Consider the following 23753-nt stretch of genomic DNA (forward strand, 5'->3'; position numbering starts at 1 on the left):
TTATACAGCATGAATTTGAAGACCTGAAAAATTACTTTAAATGCCTGAAATAAAGTAAAAAATTACGTCAAACGTACGTGTTCAAACGCTAAAGAATATTTCAGTTTTCGTCCGGGCAATTGGAATTCTTCTTCCAGGCGCTGCTTTTTCTCTAGTGATTTAGACGCTTTAATGAAATAAAATATGGAAATTCACTCCCAACGCTTGAGATGTATAAAAACTATGAAGACTCATGTGTGGAAAACTACATGAAAAATTAGTCCTGATTCATTAAAATTCCTTGTAACTAATAACGCACTTTACGCTTCAAAATCAATTTACAGGGTCGTTCAGTTTACCTCCCAGAGAGGGGCAGCAAGTCACACGCTTTATGACCGAGACACCTGTCCAAAGCGTACGACCAAAATAAATGCATTAACACCACCGCACGTTGCTCGGTCGTGTATTGACGACTTTTAATACAACTCGGTACGACCTTCCTTTCTTTTTGCCTTTTCTTATACCTGCAAATGCCTCCTCGAGTTCATGCTTTTAAACTTTTCGAGTCGCAGTCGTACCGCGAGAGTCGTACGTGTCGCCTCGCGTTTTATAGATTTTACGAACGCGTTTCGTACGTGAGTGTGATTCATTCCGACTATCTGTTTGTTTAGGTACCCAGAGGTTAAATAAAAATTTAGAGAAGTTAATTGGACAAAAGTGATAATGGTATAATAGATAAGTGTTTTAAGTAGAAGATTAATAACCATGTCGGCGGATAGAGTTGTTCCGAAAGCACCCGGTGCGAAGCCTCCCCCGCCTGTACCCCCCAGGCCGTCCAGGAGTCTTATTAAAGAAGCCCTCGCCAAAACGAGACAGACTTATCAAGAAATTGGAACTGTGGGGTAAGTACGTTGTTTTCCTCACTTTTAATTAAATATAAATTATATAGTAGTATATTAATTTGTTGATAATGATGGTACACACGCACTAGTTTCAAAATTACGCATTGTTCTCTAATACTATAGTGTTAAAATTAATAACGACTCATTATTTTAAATATTACCTACATTCATATATGTGGATATATTTTTGTTGCAGATGAAACTTAATAATAATAATGGAGACACCGCTATTTTTTTTTATTAATTATGCGATGATGTCACCCACCTTCATGTAATAATATTATCAAGATTTATTTTATTGCAAATAACTTTTATTGATAAAATTATTGCTTTTGATGTTCACTTTTTAAATTAAATTTCACACATGGGATATCTGCAGCGTCAGAGTTTAACATTATCTGGTTCAAATTCGATTGAATTTTTGCAAAAACATCATTGAGAATATTCTCTCTGACCAAATTTTTGCGTGACCGGTCTCGTCAGCACGTAGCCTGTACGCAGTCCTCATTGCCTCGAATTGCACAACGAGGTCCAGAGGCGGAAGGCTCAGCAGAGTCTCAAGCGCTCTAGTTGGCGCCGTCTATCCAGCTAACCAAACAGGGTTCTGAGCCGCGGCTCTCGAGTGCTTGGCAGATTAATGCAAAAGGGGTGTTGTCGAACGCCTCTTCAATGTCTAGAAACGCACCCAGACAGGCCTTGCCACTATCCAGAGCACCCTCCACCTTCCTAACAAGGTGGTGTAGGGCCAGGTCCGTGGATTTGCCCGCCTGATAGGCGTATTGGTGCACTTCCAGTGGTTTTGCTGCCATTGAAACTGGCGAATTCTAACCCTTATGAAATTTGGCCAAGTACGGCAACACTGTTAAATATCTACCTTCTAGTTTTCGTTTTAAAATGTTAAATAGACGGTACCTTTTCTACTTAATCAGTAATTAGTATTAGACTTATATAAATAAACACACATACGAACTTTCTTGTATAATTTTAAATTTTGAGATTTTTAATTGACATTCCAATGGAACCTATCCGAACAAATATCAACAACGTTGCCAGACTGTGAGGCTTTTCATTTAAATCCCACGTCCACAACCAAATAATTCTAAGCAGATTGAACTTTATCAACTCAATAAAATTATTTTTCTAAATTATAAAAAATGATCAAAAATCTTATAGAAAAATTAAATAGCCTTACAGCCGGCAACGTTGCAATTAGTGTTTCCAGAATAAATATTCTGAGCACAGAACACAAATATTATAGTACAAATATAGAGAAATGCGCGTTGCTAATGAACAGGCAGAAATTTTGTTGACAGCTTTATTGACGTTATTGACAAAGAGGGGAGCAACCATCTTGGGTGGCGTGTGGCGGGAAATTTGATTGAAAACTGATTATTAAAATCATTAATTTTAAATGTTGGAAAAAAATAAATATCGAATCTCAGACATTCCTCATCATTTAATTCAAGAATTAACACATCAACTAAAATATTATTTTATTTAAATTTAGTTCTCAAGATATTGCTTATTTACGACATTTAAGATATTTAGATATAAAAACAGTAGTATAAGCACTATTGTTACTAGTTAGTAAGTGAGTGAAGTTACTGCTAAAAAACAAAAGTTATTATAAATAAAGACACCTGGCAACAGTGAACAACTGTTTTTCATTTTCCCATCTTTGGAAGTGGGCATATTTTGAATTGTGCAAGTTTGTTTAAATTATGTTAATTGGTTCAGCTCCGTATCAGCTGTGATGCAGATAAAAAGTAAATAAATACAGTCCACTGGTATTCTTCTACGACACAATTGTGTTAGCTTCATATTAAAGAGCGTTGATGGAACATTTAACCAAATATTCAATCAACGATAATAGCTTCAACTGCCTGGAATAATTTTTCTCTTTTTTTCCAATTAACTGGATGCATCTGGCTGAAAAAATAACTTTGTCTTTATACCATGTAGTTAGAAACTTCAGATAAAAATCAAATTAGATGATGGCCTGCCTTGAAATACATTTGAAGAATATTTAATATAGAATTATGACTTCCCTGTACACTGAAGATATATTTAATGTAAGCGAAAAGCATAAAATAGGTATAAATTGTTCAATCTTTAGCATAATTGACTCATTAAATGGTCGTTTTAACTTTTACAGTTACTTCCGCGTTTAACCAACTTTTTTACTGATTTTATATCAATTTTTTTAATGATCATCACGTTGGCTAATAAGGTAACCTGTGTGGGTTAATATGGTGGACATCTTTTGAACCAATTGGAGAGTAGAGGTCGTAAAAGTTTCCTCTATTTATTGATGACTAAAATTAAATTTCAATACTGATTTCAGCAAGGTATTTGATAGGGTTAACCCCAGAAACCATTACAAATAAAATTGAATTTTATGATTACTTGAGAACCTAAAATAATATGGGAGCATAATTGCACCTAATAAGAGACATTAATTCACAGAAAATCATTAAGGACATCACATTATTATACAAAAGCCTGGTTTCAACAGCCGCTAATTTTCTTCGTATAAAAAATCTTTTAGCACTGTTATAATGGTAATAGCTCCTTGACTCGTGCGAATATATCCATCAAGAAATGTTCTTTATTCTGCAGTCAGTAGAGGTAAACTAATGAGAATAAAACGCCTCATGGTTTTCCTTTGTTGTCAGAAATAAGGTTTTCCAATGCATTTAGTATAATGACCATTTTCCGGTTATTTAAATGGGTAATACAGGAGGTTGGTTTTAGAGAAGAAAGAGACAGTCATACTCAATTGTTAAGCTAATATTAAATATTTCAGTGCATGTTCACAGAGAACTTCTTTTATAAACATCTTGGAAACACCCCCTTTAAAGCATAAAAAAATTTATAAATAATATCGACGTGCATTGCATTTGCACAGTTGGGTTCACAATATGGCAAACTATACCGCGTCAAGGTTGTAAACCGGTGTAATTCGAGCGTACCTAAGCCTAGGAAAGGATGTTACTCTGTTCATATTTTATAATATAAAAAACGCCGGTACCGCAATATTATTTAACAACGGGTTTAATGCGATCCGGTACTAAATTAGTGCGTTGCGAAACTGTAAATTGAACTTTAGGTTACTTGCAAAATATGGGATATTATGGCAATCTAAAATGGAATATAAGAAAGTTTGTGTATTCTCGATACATCACATGAAATTATCCCTTAAATGAATTAAGCATATTAAATTCATTGTATTGTTATTGATTAAGTAATGAAGTTTTGTTCATTTAGATCCTGCTTTGTCATTTTTTTCAATTATTACAGTCGTACGACGTACTGGAGTCCTTTTTAACTAGCCTTCTGTTATCGACTCCATTTTCCTTTAGTTTTTTAGAATGGCATCGACTTATGGCATATATGACTTATAAAACAGTTGGAGATTCAAAATTATTTAGCAAATAACTGGGTATATGATAAATAAAAGGCCTTCTTACTTGCTGATATTTACCAGATCTTTAGAATGCACTATTCATTAGTAGGAAGCTTATTTGGGACTATTGTAAAATGTTAAGATTTTGTTTTCAATTGGTGTGATATTATACAGGGTGTTCCGAAATTACATCGCAATATTTTACCAGCTGCATCTTTGTCTAAAAACAAGACAAAAACTTCATATACAGGAATTTTGAAAAATGCATCGTTTTCATGTTACAGGTGTTTCCAATTAAAGTTGGTTTTTTGTTACTATGTATTTTCTAAACGCCTGGTAGTTATTTTTCGAATTTTTTTATCGTATACTACTGTTATTGTTACTAACTAATTTTATAACACTTTATGCTAAAATGTATAAGCTTTCCAAAAACTTAAATAAAATAACTTCTAATGCATAGATTTGCATGATTTTTTAATAGAAGTTAAAGAATATTCTAGAGAAACTTTTAAGACAAAAACCAAACCGATCTGTGTACTAGAAGTGAAGTTATGACTCTATTTACCTGCAACTGTCCTTCTTCTCGTATAAGCTCTCTGTGAGCCTGTGCACATTTTAGTGTGTAAGTGTTGTAAAATCAGTTAGTAGCAATAACAGTAATATACGATAAAAATGTCAAAAAATATGTTCAATGGGAATTATAAAACACCCTGTAACCATGAAAACGATTCACTTTGCACGATTCCTGTATATATGAAGTTTATGTCTTATTTTTAGACAAAGATGCGTCTGGTAAAATATTGCGATGTAATTTCGGGACACCCTGTATATGCCTGGAATAAAGAGAAAATTCTTCCAGGCAGTTGAAGGTATTTTTTATTTACAATTTTCGGGGAAATTTGCCTGAAATACAGGAAAAATTTTTCCATTTAATACCTGAAGGCCTATTCTTACCTCATGATCTGAAATGCCTTTAATATAAAAAGGTTTTTCTTCTACGGGTCAATTGATGAAAAAAAATGGAACATTTTCGAAAATATTCTGCCGAAGTGTTTTCGTGCAAGAAGCTAGTTCGTGCTCCTTCGAAATTCCTTAATTTAATGACCTAACGACTTTATTTAATTTATCTCTTCGTATATCAGGTGCTTCTGAGTCTGCTAACCTAACAAATTCCTTATCCACCCAAGAATCATCCAGTTTCTTCCCTCTGCACATATAATAATAATAAGCAAAATTTATTTTTCATGACAGATTTACAATAATGTATACGGAAAATAGTAATAGAACATGAAAAATAAAAGGCCATGTCAATGCGGCCTTCAGGCGATGCCAGAAACTGTTTAGGCCCAAGTAAATACTTATTAACAAATATAACAAAATATAAGAATGACACTTATATAAAAATGTTAGATAATATAAGTTAAAAATGCAAGCAGCATGAAGCAAGCACATATACACATATTTAATGCATTAAGGGAAAAGGAACGGGAAAGGGGAGAAAAAGGATTAATGTCGAGATAAAAACATATATATTATGAATGAAAAAAAAATTATATATATATATTTATTTTTTTACTGGCGATAAAATAATAATTGTTTAATTTGTTTTTTAAAGGTAGCACAGGATAAGACAAATGTTGAAATGTTTAGTGAGCTAACAGTATTGGCGAGATTATATGAAAAACTTCTTTTCTATGTCGCGGAATAGTTAATAGATGTAATTGTCTAAAGCGCCGTTGGTATAAGTATTTATTCGAAACTGGACTTTACTGTGTAAATATGAAAGCGTTTTTAATTTTAAAACTTTGTAACTAAGAGAAGCAAAATGTAATTTTCGACAATTGAACATCCTATATCCTTAAGCTTATGAGATAATATATGATTTCGGTGACGAATTCCAAAAATAAGACGAAGGCATGCACTTTTTGAATTCTACGAGAGTCGACTTGATCTAAGCATGGTCCATAGGACACGATATCACAATGTTGATATGAAATTGGATAACACTAAAGAATCACAAAGATGCTTTTTTAAGTCTTTTCTTTGGTTATAGATAAGTTTAAGTGTACCATATGCTTTCTTTAATTTATCAGTTATATGCTCATGAAATTGAAGATCAGAATCAATATAATAAGACCTAAGAATTTTGAAGTATTAGTTATTATAATAGGGGCGTCATTTATTTTTATTTTGAATACCACCTTGGTTGTTCTGCAATATTAACGTTGTGACATTTTTTACAGGGTCTTCGACAATATCTAACAAATCATCCCAGCTTGGTCGAGCTCAAGCATGTATATACCCAAAGTTAAAAAAAAAATTATTCGATTTATATACTATATAGGCGGTTAACTGTAGAAGTTATTTCATAACCGATAAACAAGACCATAACCACATAAATAAATCAGAATTCCGAGGCGTGTAATTAAAGTACAAACGCTAATTTCTATGGGAAACAAATGGCAGCAGCAGTGCGTTTGATTTCATCCGCAAAAATGCTTTCTTTCTTATTCACGCTTTGATTGATCTCGATAATTAATTATTTTGGTGTAACAGTTATATAACGCTACTCTTTCTGCAGATGACTATGAACTATTAAACTCAAATAATTAAGTTCTACAAGGGAACCCACAGGGATGCCCTGCAGATGGTTGAAACACGATGATCTCCCTCCCATAGCAAACCAGGTCTATAAGTAGACTTCAATTGACAATAAAATAACTTAATTAAACCGCATAATGTCGGCTATTAATAACTTTCTTAAAAAAACAACGAGAAACAACGCGCGATTTCGCACCGGAGACTAATCGAATTAATTTTTTTTCTTTTTAGTTTATCCAGTCCGCACCGCAAAAGCGAGAAACCGACTGCCAAGCAACGACCTCAACTTTCTACCGATCAACCGCGGGAGAACAATAATAACAACAACAACGACAACCGGGTAAATGCGAACCGATACTGTGGTGAGGAGAGACCCGTGGTCTATCAGTCGGAAAATTGCAAAAAACGAACCTCACCGGAGCAGAAAAACTTGCAGAGGGTAGACTCACTCTGTAGAGTCGACGAGCAAGATAGGTGAGCAAGCATGCTCTTTAATTTGAAAGGTAGAAGGGTTACATGTAATGAAGAGCGTTTTTTTTTTCGCTCACGTTTGGGTTTTTATTTAACTGTTCTCGGCACAAAAGTATAAAGTTACTTAATATAGAAATAAAATTAAAATAATTTTTTATGAGGAAATCAGATGTTTGACTGGAGGTCAACTGATGCCTGGAATAAAGAGAAAATTCGTCCAGGCAGTAGTAGTTATTGTTTTTTTAACTGACTCGCATGACTTTCTTAGTGGAAGCTAGAGAACATTCCAAGGGAACTTTTTAGATAAAAATCTGATCGATCTGAGTACTAGAGTACTTCTAGAAACTTAAATAAAAAAACTTCTGATGCATAGATTTACGTGATTGTTTTAATGAAAGTTAAAGAATATTCCAAAGGAACTTTTAAGACAAAAATCAAACCGATCTGAGTACTAGAAGTGAAGTTATGACTCTATTTACCTGCAACTGTCTTTTTTCTCGTATAGGCTTTCCACAAACTTACATAAAAAAACTTCTAATGCATAGATTTACGTGATTGTTTTAATGAAAGTTAAAGAATATTCCAAAGGAACTTTTAAGACAAAAATCAAACCGTTCTCAGTACTAGAAGTGAAATTATGATTCTATTTACCTGCAACTATCTTTTTTCTCGTATAGGCTTTCCACAAACTTAAATAAAAAAACTTCTAATACATGGATTTGAATGTTTATTTAATGAAAGTTAAAGAATAATCCAAAGAAACATTTCAGACAAAAATCAAACCGATCTGAGCACTAGAAGTGAAGTTATGAGTCAATTTACTTGGAACTGTCTTTATTCTCGTATAAGCTTTCCACAAACTTAAATAAAAAAACTTCCAATGCATGAATTGGCATGTTTTTTTAACGGAAGTTATAGAATAATCCAAAGGAACTTTTAAGACAAAAATTAAACTGTTCTGAGTACTAAAAGTGAAGTTATGACTTTATTTACCTGCAACTGTCTTTCTTCTCGTATAAGCCTTCTAGAAACTTAAATAAAAAAACTTCTGATGCATAGATTTACGTGATTGTTTTAATAAAAGTTAAAGAATATTCCAAAGGAACTTTTAAGACAAAAATCAAACCGATGTCAGTACTAGAAGTGAAGTTATGACTCTGCTTACTTGCAACTGTCTTTCTTCTCCTATAAGCTTTCCAGAAACCTAAATAAAATAACTTCTAATGCATGGATTTGCATGATTTTTTTAATGGAAGTTAAAGAATATTTCAGAGAAACTTTTAAGATAAAAATCAAACCGTTCTGAGTACTAGAAGTAAAGTTATGACTCTATTTACCTGCAACTGTCTTTTTTCTCGTATAAGCTTTCCACAAACTTAAATAAAAAAACTTCCAATGCATAGATTTGCATGTTTTTTTTAGTGGAAGTTAAAGAATATTCCAAAGGACCTTTTAAGACAAAAATCAAACCGTTCTGAGTACTAGAAGTGAAATTATGACTCTATTTACCTGCAACTGTCTTTCTTCTCGTATAAGGTTTTCAGAAACTTAAATAAAACAAGTGCCTAGAAATAAAGAAAAAATTCTTGCAGGAAATCGGAGTCATTTTTCCTTCCGAGGATATCAGATGATTAACGTGATCAACTGTCTGGAATAAAGAGGATATTCGTCCGGGCAATTCAGGTCGGTTTTTGTTTTTTCCAGTCGATTTGCTAATTTTTATTGAAACTTTCCATTTTATTTTAAATTCCGGATGAAACTGGAGGGCACAAAAAGTGCCCAAAAGAAATTCCTTTTTTTCCCGTCAATAATTTGATTTCCTTAGAAACTAAAGGGAAAATAACTTAGACTGCCTGGACGAATTTTCTCTTAATTCCAGGCAGTTGATTGCCTATGCGTTAGATCAGCTTTTATACTTCAGTCGTTCTATATTAAAACTCGTCTTATCTAGTTTATATAAAATCCTAATACATGTCAGACCTGCATTGATAAGCAGAAAAAACACGCTATCTATTCTTCTTTATATAGTTTTATTCTAGTTTATTTTTCCAAGTATATAATGGTTATATTTTATTGTCAAGCGAAAAAATAGAGATTATAAATAATAAATTTATAAAAATGATGCATGTCCTATGTGGAATAACCTCAATCTGGAAGAATATTCTATTTATTCCAGGCAATTAATGACGTCAATGGTGTGATTTCCTTAGAAACCTTAAAAGGAAAAATAACTTCGACTACCTAGAAGAATTTTCTCTTTTTTCAAGAATTACATTTTTTATAGTAAGTTGGACTTACGTTTATAAACTGCCCACGTTTCGCTCTTCTTTTGACCGTTTTCAGAGTGATGACGATTTTAGTGAAAAACATTAAAACAAGATAATTTAATTTAATATATAAAAAAAAACAGTTAACAGCATTTTTAAAATGTTTCATTTTATTTTTCTAGCTGTTATTTATTTTCTATTTAGAATCCGAAATAAAATTACAAGAAGATTAAAGTACAAATTTTTATTTTTTTCCAGGCATTTGAAGTCCAATTTAAGCTTACCCACTCTGTCTTTCCTATAGTAAAGAAAATAAAAAAAAACAATATAAAGAAATTTAAAATGTTTTTGGGTTCTTTGCAAGTAAATTGCAAACAGTGTAATGCAATTTTCATTATTGTTTCAGTTTTTATTTTAAACTCTAAAGGGGTAAGATAGTCTTGCCCCTGCTTGGATGATACCCATGTCCAGGTTTATTTAAAAATCGAAAATTTGCAAAAGACTTCAATTGCCTGGAAGAACCAAAAAACGAATCACACAAATTAATTTTGAAAAGAAATTTAATGAATCTCAATAATCGATGCGAAAGTATCAAGTAGGTAGCCCCCTGAAACGCCACTGGAATTTATTTTATTCCCACCAAAGGAGGGCCTTTATGACGACCAATAAGCCTAACAAATTTTATTTAAATCGGCTGAAAACTTTTACACTCTGTATCTACAAATCGAAGCAAGTTAGGACATACGCGGATATATATCATACATTTAAAATGTTCGAACCTACATAAGGAATTCCACCGGGACATAGCCTAGTACTACTATTATTTCTTCAATAAAATATAAATAATTTAACATAGATAGTCTTATGTGCCTGGAAGTTTGGAAAATTAAAAAAAAACTTTAAGTATCTGGAAGAAATTTGAACTGACTTAACGATTTAAAAATTAAGGACAAAATCCTTAGACTAAAGTGGAAAATTATTACGAAATTATGGAACATTAATTTTTAAGAATCTGGACGACATCAACTTGGTTGCAAAAGTCTCGAATGTGTAAAAAAGACTTGTTTGAATTTCAATGTCCATTTTATTGGTGGAAATTTGTTGGTTCTTCCAGGCAGTTGAAGTCAATTTCAAATTTTCGTATAGACTTTCTATATTTAATAAAATTATACAGGAAGACTATCGCACCCACATAAAGTTGAAAATAAATAACAAAAATTACATTGCAGTGTTTGCAATTTTACTTGCAATAGTTTTATTAAGTTATTGACAGACTTGCAAGGACGAGTTTGTTACCTATAAGTGAAAATGAGGAAATCAGATGATCAGGTGTCACCAACTGCCTGTAATAAAAAAATAATTCGTCCAGGCAGTCGTATAGTATAGTTTTTCTTTAAATTGACCTAAGAAATCCGATGAGTGACATCACCAATTGCCTGGGAAAAAGAGAAAATTCGTCCACGCATTTTTCCTTTAAAGTGAAAATAGCACCCAAATCGTCATTACCCTGAGAACGGTAAAATAAAGACCGAAACGTGGACAATTTCAGTCAGTTTAGTTTTTAACCCAGAAATTCTATTTACCATGAAAAAATTGAATTTCTTCCAGGCAATCGAAGTCTTTTTTACACAAGTCAATTTTTATATCAGACATTCAAATGTAGTAATTTTTTGAATCTCATTGCTTGAAATCAACTTAGGACAAATACACAAGGAAGAAAAAACAGTTCGGGATCTGGAATATACAGAGAGATTTATCATCTTATAAATCTCCCACGAAAATCCCCTAATCTAGTGTAACGAGTTAAAAATTAATTTAAAAACAAGATGGGATTCACGTAAATCATCCACATTAATTAAAACTGAATTTAAATCACCAGAGATTAACTGAAACTTCATTCGTTTTATCACAGACAGTTTCTTAGTTGATGATGATACTTTGGTCCCTTAAATGGCAAGTGTTGGCCAATCAGGCCCTAGTTTTCCCCACTAATCTCCTACTAAAACTCCTACTTGTCTAGTGCTTTTACTACAGAGATAAAAGAAGCCATAGATTTTCCCATACTTTTCCCCCTTTAATATCACCTTTGTTTCCAGACTTTCTTTCCTTTTCTAAGACTTTGCCATGATTTTCTTAATTGTAGAATAAAAACCAGACCATCAGCTGTCCAGGTGCAAAGAAGCGACTCGAACCGTTCGAACAAGTTGCACCGGGTCGAATCGCATCATAGACAACGAATCCCTCCGAATATCACAGAAGAAACCGACAACTTACCGGTTTTAAATAGAAAAATCAGAGAAGGACCTCCATCGGTATCGATACAGCGAAGATTAAGTTTTAAAAGTGTCCAAGACAACGATGAAAAAAGTAAAAATGCGGACCACAAGATGGGAAAAGTTGACCGTGACGGTGTACCGGAGGAGCAGGAAACGCGCCAAAGAAGTAACGGTGAGTGTACTTATTGTAATTGTTATCATTATGTTATATTAGAAATGTCAGAGGAAGTTCTCAGATGGGGTTTTTTTGCGGTCGTTTTATGTGCTGCCGTAATGATGGCATATTATAGAACATTGTTTGGATTTCCTGACTTAAGGCATTTTAAAATCAAGCGTGGTAACATTTACCTTAATATATTTGTTTCTATCGTTGTAGTCGAGAATATTGCAACTAGTGTAATAGTAGTAATAATATTCTTCTAATAACTGCATCCCATATTTCCTGAGAATATTTTTGACATTCACAACGTTAGAAAATATGCCTAGATCCTTTCAAACGTTCCTTAGATATGGCTACACTGAAGCAGTCTTGGAATCATAAAATTATACACTCATAAATTAGTATTTTAATTTATTTAAATCTTATAAAGTTTTTTTCTTATGATAATTATTAGAATTCCGTTCAGAATATTCTGTGTTGTAGAATATTCATATCCCAGTGATATGTCTGGACTATCATTTGACTCAAATCATTTTATCGAGGAAAAAGTGCTGTAATAATCATATTTCCACCCGAGAATATCATTTATATATAAAGAATTTTTAAAATAAAGATGTAGGTTCTTTAGAAGAAAATTCTACGAATATTCTTAAAAAAAATGGAAAATAGTGTTTATTTTATAGAATATATTTTAGACAAATTAAAAAAATAATGGCTAAATGTAAGAATATTAAAAAAAAATAAGAATATTTATTAAGAATCATTGAAAATTTGATCTAGGAATATTCATTTATATTAAAACTCATAGATCTTAAAAAGAATATTCCGGCAAATATTATAATAAAAAATACATTCATATTTTTTCAATTTACAAAATATTCATGTTAAATATTCCTAATTTTTAAGAAAATTTTACGTAATTATTATTAATATATAGATATCATTCATATTCAGTCGGCATTCACATTTTTAAAAAGAATATTCTTCAAATTTTAATTAAGTAAATTAGATTAATCTTTTTCCAACTTTCCCTGAATATAAATTGAACTAATTTTAAAATAACTAAAAGAGCCTAACTTCTTATTTTTTAATATTCTCCATACATAAATGATATTCTTGGGTTCAAAAATTCTAGTATTTTAGTAAAATTATAATAATTCAGACATATCAGTGAGCAATTTTTAAAAGAATATTCTTTAATTTATAGAAAAAGAATCTTTTAGACATGTGTTTCTATTCATAGAATATTCATGATTTTTTTTTAATTTACATGGCTAAAATTATTCAATTTACATTCGGAGATTATTGAGAAAAAATTAATTTAATTAAAATTTAAGGAATATATTCCTGGAATTACGGAACGGTTCACAAATTTACGGAATATTCAAGTAAAATTCCGAAAATATTTAAAATAATTAATAAATAAATATTCTTGGGATTTAGAATATTTCGTCCGCATTTAAAATTTTAAAAAAATGTTCTTTAATTTATCAAAAATTCCAGGAACACATACCTGCAAATAAGAATATTCTGTAATTTTTTTTTGCAGTTCACATATGATTTTGCGAAAATAATTTAATTTAATTCATTAAAATTTAAACGAATATTCTTTTAAAAATAATTAAAGTTTTGCCTAAAAATATTCAATTTCATTAAAAAAAAATATACATCTTCTTCGAATCAGAAAATGCCGCACTAGTATGATTTCCCAAAATATTCAAGCAAAATTCAAAGATTATTTAAAGGTCTTAATAAATAAATGTTCCAAAATCTTATGCATTGATTGTGGGGATTCTACTTAGAATATTACGTCATTAAATTAAAAAAAAAATCTTAAATTTGTCAGATACTCCAGGAAAACATACCTGCAAATAAAAATATTCTGTAATTTTTTTTTGCAGTTCACAGAATATTTTACGAAAATAATTTAATTAATTAAAATTTAAAGGAAGGTTTATTTAAAAAAATTAAAGTTTTTTCTAGGAATATTTGTTTTTATTAGAAAATATTGCAGCAAAATTCAAAATATTTAAAAATCCTAATTAAACTTCTTAAATCTTAAGAAAAGTCATGCAATTATTATAGCGAACATATACCTGCAAATACGCATATTCTGTCTATATCAAAATTCTTATAAGAATATTATTTAAACAAAATTAAAACCAGAAATATTCATTTTTATTAGAAAGTTCACATGATAAAAAGAATATTTCTGATATCAGAAAATGGCGCGAAACTTTCAGTCAAGAAAATATTAATGATTTTTTTTTCAGTTCACAAAATATTCAGACATTTTATAATTGAATTTATATTCAGAGAATATTTTTAAAAAATAATTTCATTTAATTATTTAAAATTAAAAATATCAAAACTTAAATATTCTCAGGTTTTTATTATGTAATTATGGAAATTTTGTTGAGAATATTCCATGTACATCAACATTTTTATAGGAATATTCTTCAAATAAAATTAAGTCTGGCCTAAGGATATTCCTAGAAACAGAAAACGGTGCTTGAGGACTTTTGGCTCATAGAATATTCAAGCAAAATACAGAAATATTAAATAATAACTAATTAGATATTTAATAGAAAATAGTCTTTGCCTTCTAATATATTGGAGTGTATAACCTGTGTTATTGTAGAACATAGACCATACAAACATACTGAACACCAAACCCATTTTTTTGAGAGTCAATTTAATATTCCGAACCACCCACAACATACTTTTTTTCCAAACGCGATGTCGCATCACGGAACAACGTTAAACATGTCATCGATATCTAAAATCGTTACGTGCCCCGCGTACTTAGAATTATTTTATTCTCTTAAAAAGGAAATTTTGTTCGTCTCATATAAAAAAGACCAGACCATATTAGATATTCAATAGCGTTCTCTTTATGGGCAATCGGTACTCTGACATTTGACCTGAGAGAGTCACGAAACTCCTGTTAATCTTACGATCCTGTTAGACAGTGACCATCAAAAGTTTAGTATTTCTGTTGAAAATTCAAGATACTTGAATGAATCGTTCATAGAAGTCTTTGATTACCTATCCTGCGTTCTAGATTTAGAAAAACACCATAAACTGAATCACTATAATTGAAATGTGACAAAACAAGAGATTTCGGTTATTATATGAGCCGCTTAGAGGAAAAGTGGTATATGTCAGTATTTTTTAGTTTTTGAGTTATACCATTAATTATGTTTCTACTGGTCTAATGTATTCAGTCGAAAACTGGTATAAGTCAAAATTTTAACTTAGCTAAGATAAGAGCTTCCTAACGTTATTCCTCTCAACATAATGGATTCGTTCGCTGGAATAGTGGTATAAGTCAAGGCACCACGCTGTTCCGATGTCGCGCCAGGTCCTATTAAACTCGCTTTTTCTTGTTTAGTCAGGTTTTTTTAGTGTTATGGTACGTAGTGTGTAGATCAGTTACTGTAGCTAAGAAAAAAGATATGATAGAACTTCTTCAGTGGATTCCCCCGATTCAGCATCAGTTCTTCCTGGACTTACTGACAAAAAAGAAGATGCTGTTGACAGCGGTCCATTATCCGATTCTGATGAAGATTAATTTGTTTAATAACTTGTTCTTACTCTCCTTACTGTAAGTTTAGAATGTAAGATAAGTAGTAGTAATGTTTTGCTCTTCAAGCTGTATATTTTTTGAACACTTTTATCAGTAATAGATATCATAGTAAACATGCTACAGCTATTATTTTTCTTTGGTTCATCAGTTTTGTGAAATTTGGTTAACTTTTACGAGGAAAAGTGATATAACTCTCCAAGTTATACCACTTTTCCGCTATGTTTTTGATAAAAACTTACTGGAAGAATGACATTGGGCGGCAAAAATGAGCGCAATCAGTAAAAATGTTTACCATATGAAATTTTAGTACAGGGTTATTATAAATATGTACAAAATCATCCAGATGCAAAATATCAACTTTCTAAATTTCTACTTTAAGGGAGTTAGACCACTTTTCCGCTGAACGGCTCATATATATACAGTATTCTTTATAACATAAAAGTTCTTAAGGTGCCCTTTTCGATTCTTGATGCAAAAATCATAAGCTTCATTCGACTACATTATAGTTGTTTGCCTAATCGTAAGATCATTTAAGGTAAGACACCAAAAAAATTGCTTGATTTTTGACAATATTTGACAATTAATAGGATTTTAAAAGCATACATGAACCAATATTAAAACCGTAGTATTGCACATAACAGATCATGATTGATGGTGTCAAACGCTTTAGAGAAATCCGTCAACACCGATAAGCTATGCATATTTTAATCCCAGGCTCCGAATATATCATCAGTTAGAATAGAGGTTTTTCCATTGTTCAGCATCGATACAGCAATTTAAAATATGTGTTAAATTCAAGTTAATAAACGGACTACAATACTTCAGCATTACTGAGGAATGTAAGGTATGATGAAGAGTCAGTGATATGATAAAGAGTAGTTGCATAAATTTCGCTATTAAAACACAATTTCCAAAAGATCCAGGCACTAGGATAGATGGAACGTTGATATAGAAAAATCGAGAACAAGCTTTAAGGTATTCCTATCTCAGTCTAAGGCATGATAAGGACTTAACAAGAGATCAGTTTATTATGAGTTAAGGAGAGACAGAACGTTCCAGCACAATGCAAATTCCAATGACCATCAAAAGTTTGATCGAAGTATTTTTCTATATTAATTTTTCCCATTTATCTTGTATAAAGCTTCATTCGTACTTTAATTACATGATCTGGTTAAATTATGCACAAAACCATTATAATTATATAAAATTTAAAAAAATGATAAAATTTCAATTTTTTTGGTATATACTAAGCTTCTATTTTAAGAAGAATATTAATTTTATAAAATCAATTTCTAGATAACAATTTAATGTTAAGTAACACCCGGTATATTTTGAATATAAATATTCCTTAAATAAAAAAAAGTTTGACGTACACTGATTTGCACGTTGATAATTAATAAGAGATCAATTTAATACAAGCTAGAGAGAAACAGAAAATTCCAACACAGAGCAAATTCAAGTGACCATTAAAATTTTGGTGAAACTTGTTTATTATTTTTCGATATTAAAAGATATATTTTTTTATAGAAAATGTAAGTTAGTTTGCTTAGTTCTGTAATAAAAACTATAATATCTCATCTTTTACTGTATGGATTTTAAAAATCAAAAACCACACTATTCTAAACTCAAAAAATTATTTTTTATGAGAAAAAGTTGTCTTTTAATAAAAAAAAAATTAAGGATGTTTAAAATGTAACTTACTTGAATGAATAATTTCCCTTCGAACCTTAACCCATTAAAGATTCATGTATTTTTAGCACCAAACAAGCTAAAAGCTTTATTATATACAGGGTGTTACAAAATCGGATGCCGATCCTTGAGGGAGTTAATTCTTAGATGATTCTAAGAATAGAAGTTTAAATAAAGGTATATCTTAAACCTCTTAACTTTTGAGCTACAGGGTGTTAAAATCTTAAGAGAAACATCGTTTTTTCATCGTAACTTTAATAACTTCCTACTCGTGTTTATGAAATTTAGCACACACCCTCTGAGAATCCACAGCCATTTTTTGATGCAGGAGATTTTTCTAAAGTTTAACCAGTGGGCTCCGTGCAGGAACGTACACTAAATAATTTTGAAAAATATTATAAACGCAACTGCTTTTTCGTAAAATAAAAATTATTTTTACAATCCCCATTCATTTTAGGGCAAATTTGATTTCTTGAGTTTTTTTGTTCCACATGCGATTACCGCGAAAAAAAAAATAAAAACATTTTTATGCATAGTTAATTTATTAATTAAAACAAAAATTAAGTTAGTTTTTAGACGTAGCTTTTTTTGAACTTTTTTTCTTAAAACCGGATTAACACCATTAAGGATGTAACACCCTGTATAAAGGCGACTTTTTGTTTAATCATCCTTGATAAATACCTAAATAATTATTGTGTCACACATTTCCTGCATAAACTTATCATTAAAAATGTTTACTGTTTGCGATTTTAAGTATATATAATAAAACCATTATGGCGGATGGAAACAATAGATTTGGCATGAATTCAACATCAATTTCACATTATACTAGGGGATAGTTTCACCAAATCACTTGAAGTTCTTGACGACTATACAGGGTGTTCGAAAAATAGGCGGAGATATTTCAATGGGCGATTGCTGCTTGTAAAAAAATATGAGAAAAAGTTTCTATAAACATGGGTCCGGAAATCGACAGTTTTCAAGATCCATGGTGATATATTTTTTTTTAAATATGAATTTTTTATTAATAATAATTATTTTTCTAGAAGAACTGACACTTGTCAATGTCAAACCTCCATGCAGAAATGATTTTTTGTTTTCCAATGCACCTGTGGTTTTTATACCAAAAATTAATAAACCAATTTTGTCCAGTGGCAGCGAAGTGAGATACGAAAAAAATACAAGAGGTGAAAAAGGTGTATTTTTAAATGCTTAATCAAACAGCAAATATTAAAGATAAAAAAAAACGCAGTGGCGCACATTTTTTTGTCAATGATGTTTGCTAAGATGTCCCCCGGGACGCCACCCTGTATCTTGAAAACTGTGCATTTCCGGAACCATGTTTATAGAAACTTTTTCTCATATTTTTTCACAAGGAATCACCCATTGAAATATCTCCGTCCACGAACCAGAAAAAAACATTCACAATGCTTACTAATCGCACGCCATCTGTTTGATTATAATACCTTCTCATTTTCTTATTAATGTTTGGATCATTTGAAAATTAGACAATGAAGACATATTCTTATTCCCATCACTTTTCAGACGATGACAACAACGCAAAAAGGTCCACAGACGAGGACCTCTCGTCGAACATCTCGATCACCTCATCCAGTTCCGAAGAAAACGAACCGCAAACCAACGAGCACCGACTCAATAACCGGAACCACGTCAACACCCTCATTGACGAGATGTTCGCTTCGGTACTAGAAGTGAACCTTAGCTCGTCCTCTGAAAGCATCATAACCGACACCGACAATAAAATTAAAATATCAAACATCGGAAACACTCCTCCGAGTAAAAATAGCTCCAGTGACAACCTGACTGTCATAGTGATCAACGATTCGGCTTCGGAGTCAAATACGTCCACGTCAGAGCGTAAAGTGACGTTCAACGACAGACAGAACCACGAGTTTTTGATCAGTGAGTTGCAGCACATGCGGGAGTGTGACGAGGATAAAAAGTTGAAGAGACAAAGGTCGTCACCGTTGAACCATCGGCTGTACGACGAGGAGAGAAGAAGCTCGCAAGATTGTGATAAAATACAGACGAACGATTGGTACGGGGTCAACGATGGAAAGAAAGTGAGGATGTCCAGTTGTCATATTAAGATTGACGAGCCTCTGATGGATAACGACGAGAGGTTAGTAATAAGTTAATGGTGTTTTAGGAGATACTTAAAGGGCAAAGAGGTTATGGTTTCTAAGGAAGCAATAACGGCAATTACTTTATAGCACTGTATTTATATGTAAATCATTGAGTTTTCATTTCAGTTTTGATTTTAGTGCGTTTTGTCATGACCTCAATTTTTCTCTTTGACGACTGGAAAAATAATCTGGGCAAATTTTCTCTTTATTCCAGACAGTTGATGACGTCAATCGTCTGATTTCCTAAAACGCTTTAAAGGAAAAATAACTCCGACTGTCTGGGCAAATTTTCTCTTTATTCCAGGCAATTATTGCCGACAATCGTCTAAAATCCTTAGAAACTTTAAATAAAAATTAACTCTGGATGCCTGGAAAAATGTTCTGATTAAAAAAATGGAAATAGACCTCGACCGTCTGGAAGAAACAAAACGCGAACCAAATTACATGGAAATACAAAAATCTTCATAATCCGAGAACCAGACGTTAGGAAGAAAGACAACGCTATATAAATATAAGAATAAAGAAATATATAAATATAAGAGTTACATTTCTAAAATATTAGAACCTACATAAGAAATTCCACAGAGACATAACCGCAAATCATATTCCTCCTATGCATAAATAGCCTAAAATATAAAAGATTTAACATAGTCTTCTATGCCTGGAAGTCTACAATAAAAACTTCAAATATCTAGAAGACACCAATTGCTTGGAAGAAATTTTGGACTCATATAATGATATAAAAAATACTAAAGGTTTGGAATGAAATGGGAAATTAATGCAAGGTTGTGAAACATTAATTTAAAGATCTGGAAGACACCAACTCAGTTGCAAAATGTAAAACAGACTTCAAATATCTGGAAGACATCAATTGCCTGGAAAAAAAAATTAATTGAAATGCTTGGAATAAAGTACCCGGAGGGAATTTCATAATTGTGGGAGTTAAAGTCTGTGGCTTTAGAATTCTTAGAATTTTCCAATTACTTTTTCAAATTAAGATAAAAAATAACGTTACGATAGTAAAAATTGACCGATTATAGAACAAACTTAAAGTGTCGTCAAAACAAACTTGTGTCGTTTTCTTTGACTGGAAATTCAAGTTATTTCCGGTATTTCACATCGATTTTGATATTGATTATTTCAATAGTAATTTGGTTTAAATTTATTAGAAATTCAGGTTATTTCCAGTATTTCTAGCACTATTAAATTGAAATGCACGCAAGTCCTGATGTTTCTAGGTTAATATTGTTGATTCAATTTTGAAAAGCACAAAAAGTTTGAATATTTCTCGTACGTTAATACTGCTTTTTTATTGAAAAACTGCATAATTCTAGAATAACAATATTGATGTAAAAAACTTGCTTAAATTCACTTAAAATGTATGGCTTGAACTATTGACTATTTTTGACTGAAAATTCAGGTCATTTCCAATCATGAGTTTTAGGATTGATTTAGGGTTTCAAAGTCTTAAAAACTGTGAATAAGTTTGGAGTGTCATTATTGCCCATTTTCTATAGATATGGATAGTGCGTCGTGAGTCAAAAAACAGCGACTAGCTTATCCGTGAAAAACATATGAGAAAAATAAAGAGAGGATTCCATTTATACACAGTGATTCTTCAATTTTGTCAATATTAAGGTAAATCGATCTACGCGGTACGTAATTTACATACGACACGACCGTGGTCAGGTTTACTTACACGCGAATCAAAATTCACGCGTTCGATGTAAATCGACGATTATTATTATTCAATGAAAAATTACCATATGTATCTGATTAATTAAAACTTGAAAAGTGATATTTGCCATTGGATTGGAATTTCCGTCGTTTTCAGGTTCAAAGACATGACACTCAAGTACGGTTTACCGCCGCTCCCGAAGGCCTTGGCCGGGTTCAATTTCCAAGATCCTATTAGGAGTGAGAAGGTGGATAATGTGACGGAGGACTACTCGAACGAGAGGAAGGAAGACAGAAAAGAGGGAAGCAGTTTGGACAAACAACTCGCTATATTGAAAAGAGAAATGGTATTAGTTTAATATTATCCTACTTTTCGTAGTTAATTAGATAAATTCAGTCAGTGAAACACCTTCGAAACGAGAAAAATCCAGTCGATTACGAATAAAATGAGAAGCTTTTAATGCTGCCCTGACCTATAAATAAATAAATAATGTTTAGTGGCCATCATGCCACTCCTTTCTGTGTGTGTATTTAACGAGCTTTTAAACAAAAAATGAATTTTTACAATATTGAAAGGGAATCTGGTTTAAATCAAGGCAAAAAGTGGGGGTGAGACCCTCAAAGTTTTAGTTTTCTGGTGTTTACTCATTAAAAAACTAGTGAAATTTGAATTTACGTAACTGTTCGTCTTAATTAATTATGTGAATTTTTTCTCGTGACCCCAGTTTATAATTTTGCTTTTAAATAATTAATATCTTTATGATATTAATTATTGTTAAATGATTTTAATTGTTTTTTATGAATCTTTTAGAGTCCTCAGGATGATCTCATAGAGATCGAAACGTCGACAAAATATATAATAGGTCGTCTAAAGTATTTTTTTTTGACCTATATCCAACGAAAACAACAATTAATTAATTATGTTTCTTTATTTTGCGAAATTAAGCCCTTGATAGTAATTACAGTAGAAATAGAAAAAGTACTATTATTCATGTTATGTTCAGGTAGCACTTAACAGGCATTAACTATAAATCTGTCCAAATTAAAGATAGCGGAAATAATATAAATCTTTAACTCATGACAACGTTTTTACCCTTGAACCTATCATCAGGAATCCCAAAAGGAGAAATTAAAAAATGTACTTTCTTTATCTATAAATGTTTCAAGAATATTAAAATTTTATCATTTATGATTTTCATAAGAGAAAAATTGTTCTTTTTAGTACGGGATTTTCTGTAAGATTTTTTTCTCTTAAACTCATAAGTGTTCCATTAAAATTAGTTTATTTAGTCCAGGCGCTCCTGTAATGAAAACTGTAATATGCCATCTCCTACTGTATGGAATTTTTCGATTTTGATATTGGAAACCTTCAGAGAATCCCACAGATCAAGAATCGCGCTATTTTAAGATCAAAAATCATCAGTTTCATATGAAAAAAACTGTTTTTTGAGTATAGGCGATCCTATTAGATTTTTCCTATTAAACCCATAAATTTTCCATTAAATTTTTTACATCCTGTATATTTAAATTATTAATTCTCCACAAATAAAAAAAAAAGTTTGACATGCACTGGTTTGCACCTTGACGGCTATGCAAGCTAAAAAGAGACAGAACATGGCGAATTCCAGTGACCATCAAAGGTTTGATCCAACTTATGTTAATTATATTTTGATATTAAAATTATTTTAAAGTTGTTTGTTTAGTCAAGGGGCTCCTGTAATTAAAACTGCAATAACTCATCTTCCACTGTATCAATTTTAATGATTTTGGTATTGAAAATCCCACAAATCAAGAATCACTCCATATTAAGCTCAAAAATCATCATTTTCCTTTGAATGTAATTGTGTCTTTTTTAGTATAGGCGCTCCTGTAAGATTTCTTCCTTTAAACCCATAAATTTTGAATAATTCATAAACAAAAAAAAAAAGTTTGACATGCATCTCGACAATTAGCAACAGTTCAAAGAGAGACAGAACATGGCAAATTCCAGTGACCATCATTTAATCGAACATCGACCGAATGAAAAAAAATCTGAATTTAAGAAAGAAGTTATTTTCCTTAATCCAGGTGCTCCTATAATAAAAACTCCAATATCTCATCTTCTACTGCATGAATTTTAATGATTTTTTCAAACCTACTATAACAAACCTTCAAAGAATTAAAAATAGAAAACTGTCACGTTAACATGCCACTTTGTAAATAAATTTTAATTGTTTGTCATTTAGGACTGTCTTCGGGAACAAGACCTCTCCCTGCTATCGAAACTGTGGTTCCTAAACGAGTCCATACGGGAGTTTAAGCAGATCCTTCAGGAACCAGACGAAAAAACCTTCCTTAGACTCACACCGTCACCAACGCCATCTAGTATTGATGACGAAGAGTTTTACGTTATATCAACTTGTTGAATTTTATCATAAGACTTACTATAATAGTAAGGGTTAAGTACTTAAGCGATTTCACGTGATTTAGATTAGGGTTTTATTATTTATATGGTTTTATTAGTGACTTAAGGTTTTAGTTGTAAATAGTAATTATTTGTTCTGTATAGTTTTTTAAATAACATTTACTTTTTACTAATTGTTTTTCGTA

General features: G+C 31.4%; 1 protein-coding gene across 1 annotated transcript; it reads left to right on the forward strand.

The window, feature by feature from the left end:
- The first annotated feature begins 501 nt into the window (after window positions 1-501).
- On the forward strand, window positions 502-23742 carry LOC126744384 (putative uncharacterized protein DDB_G0282133). Its single transcript, XM_050451762.1, has 6 exons — window positions 502-881; window positions 7120-7362; window positions 11770-12074; window positions 18886-19483; window positions 21322-21511; window positions 23390-23742. The coding sequence occupies exons 1-6, from the start codon at window positions 745-747 to the stop codon at window positions 23567-23569; spliced, it is 1653 nt and encodes a 550-aa protein (XP_050307719.1). The 5' UTR covers window positions 502-744; the 3' UTR covers window positions 23570-23742.
- Window positions 23743-23753: the final 11 nt, after the last annotated feature.

The sequence above is a fragment of the Anthonomus grandis genome, chromosome 14 (genome assembly GCF_022605725.1).
Source record: "Anthonomus grandis grandis chromosome 14, icAntGran1.3, whole genome shotgun sequence".
Classification (NCBI taxonomy): Eukaryota; Metazoa; Arthropoda; class Insecta; order Coleoptera; family Curculionidae; genus Anthonomus; species Anthonomus grandis.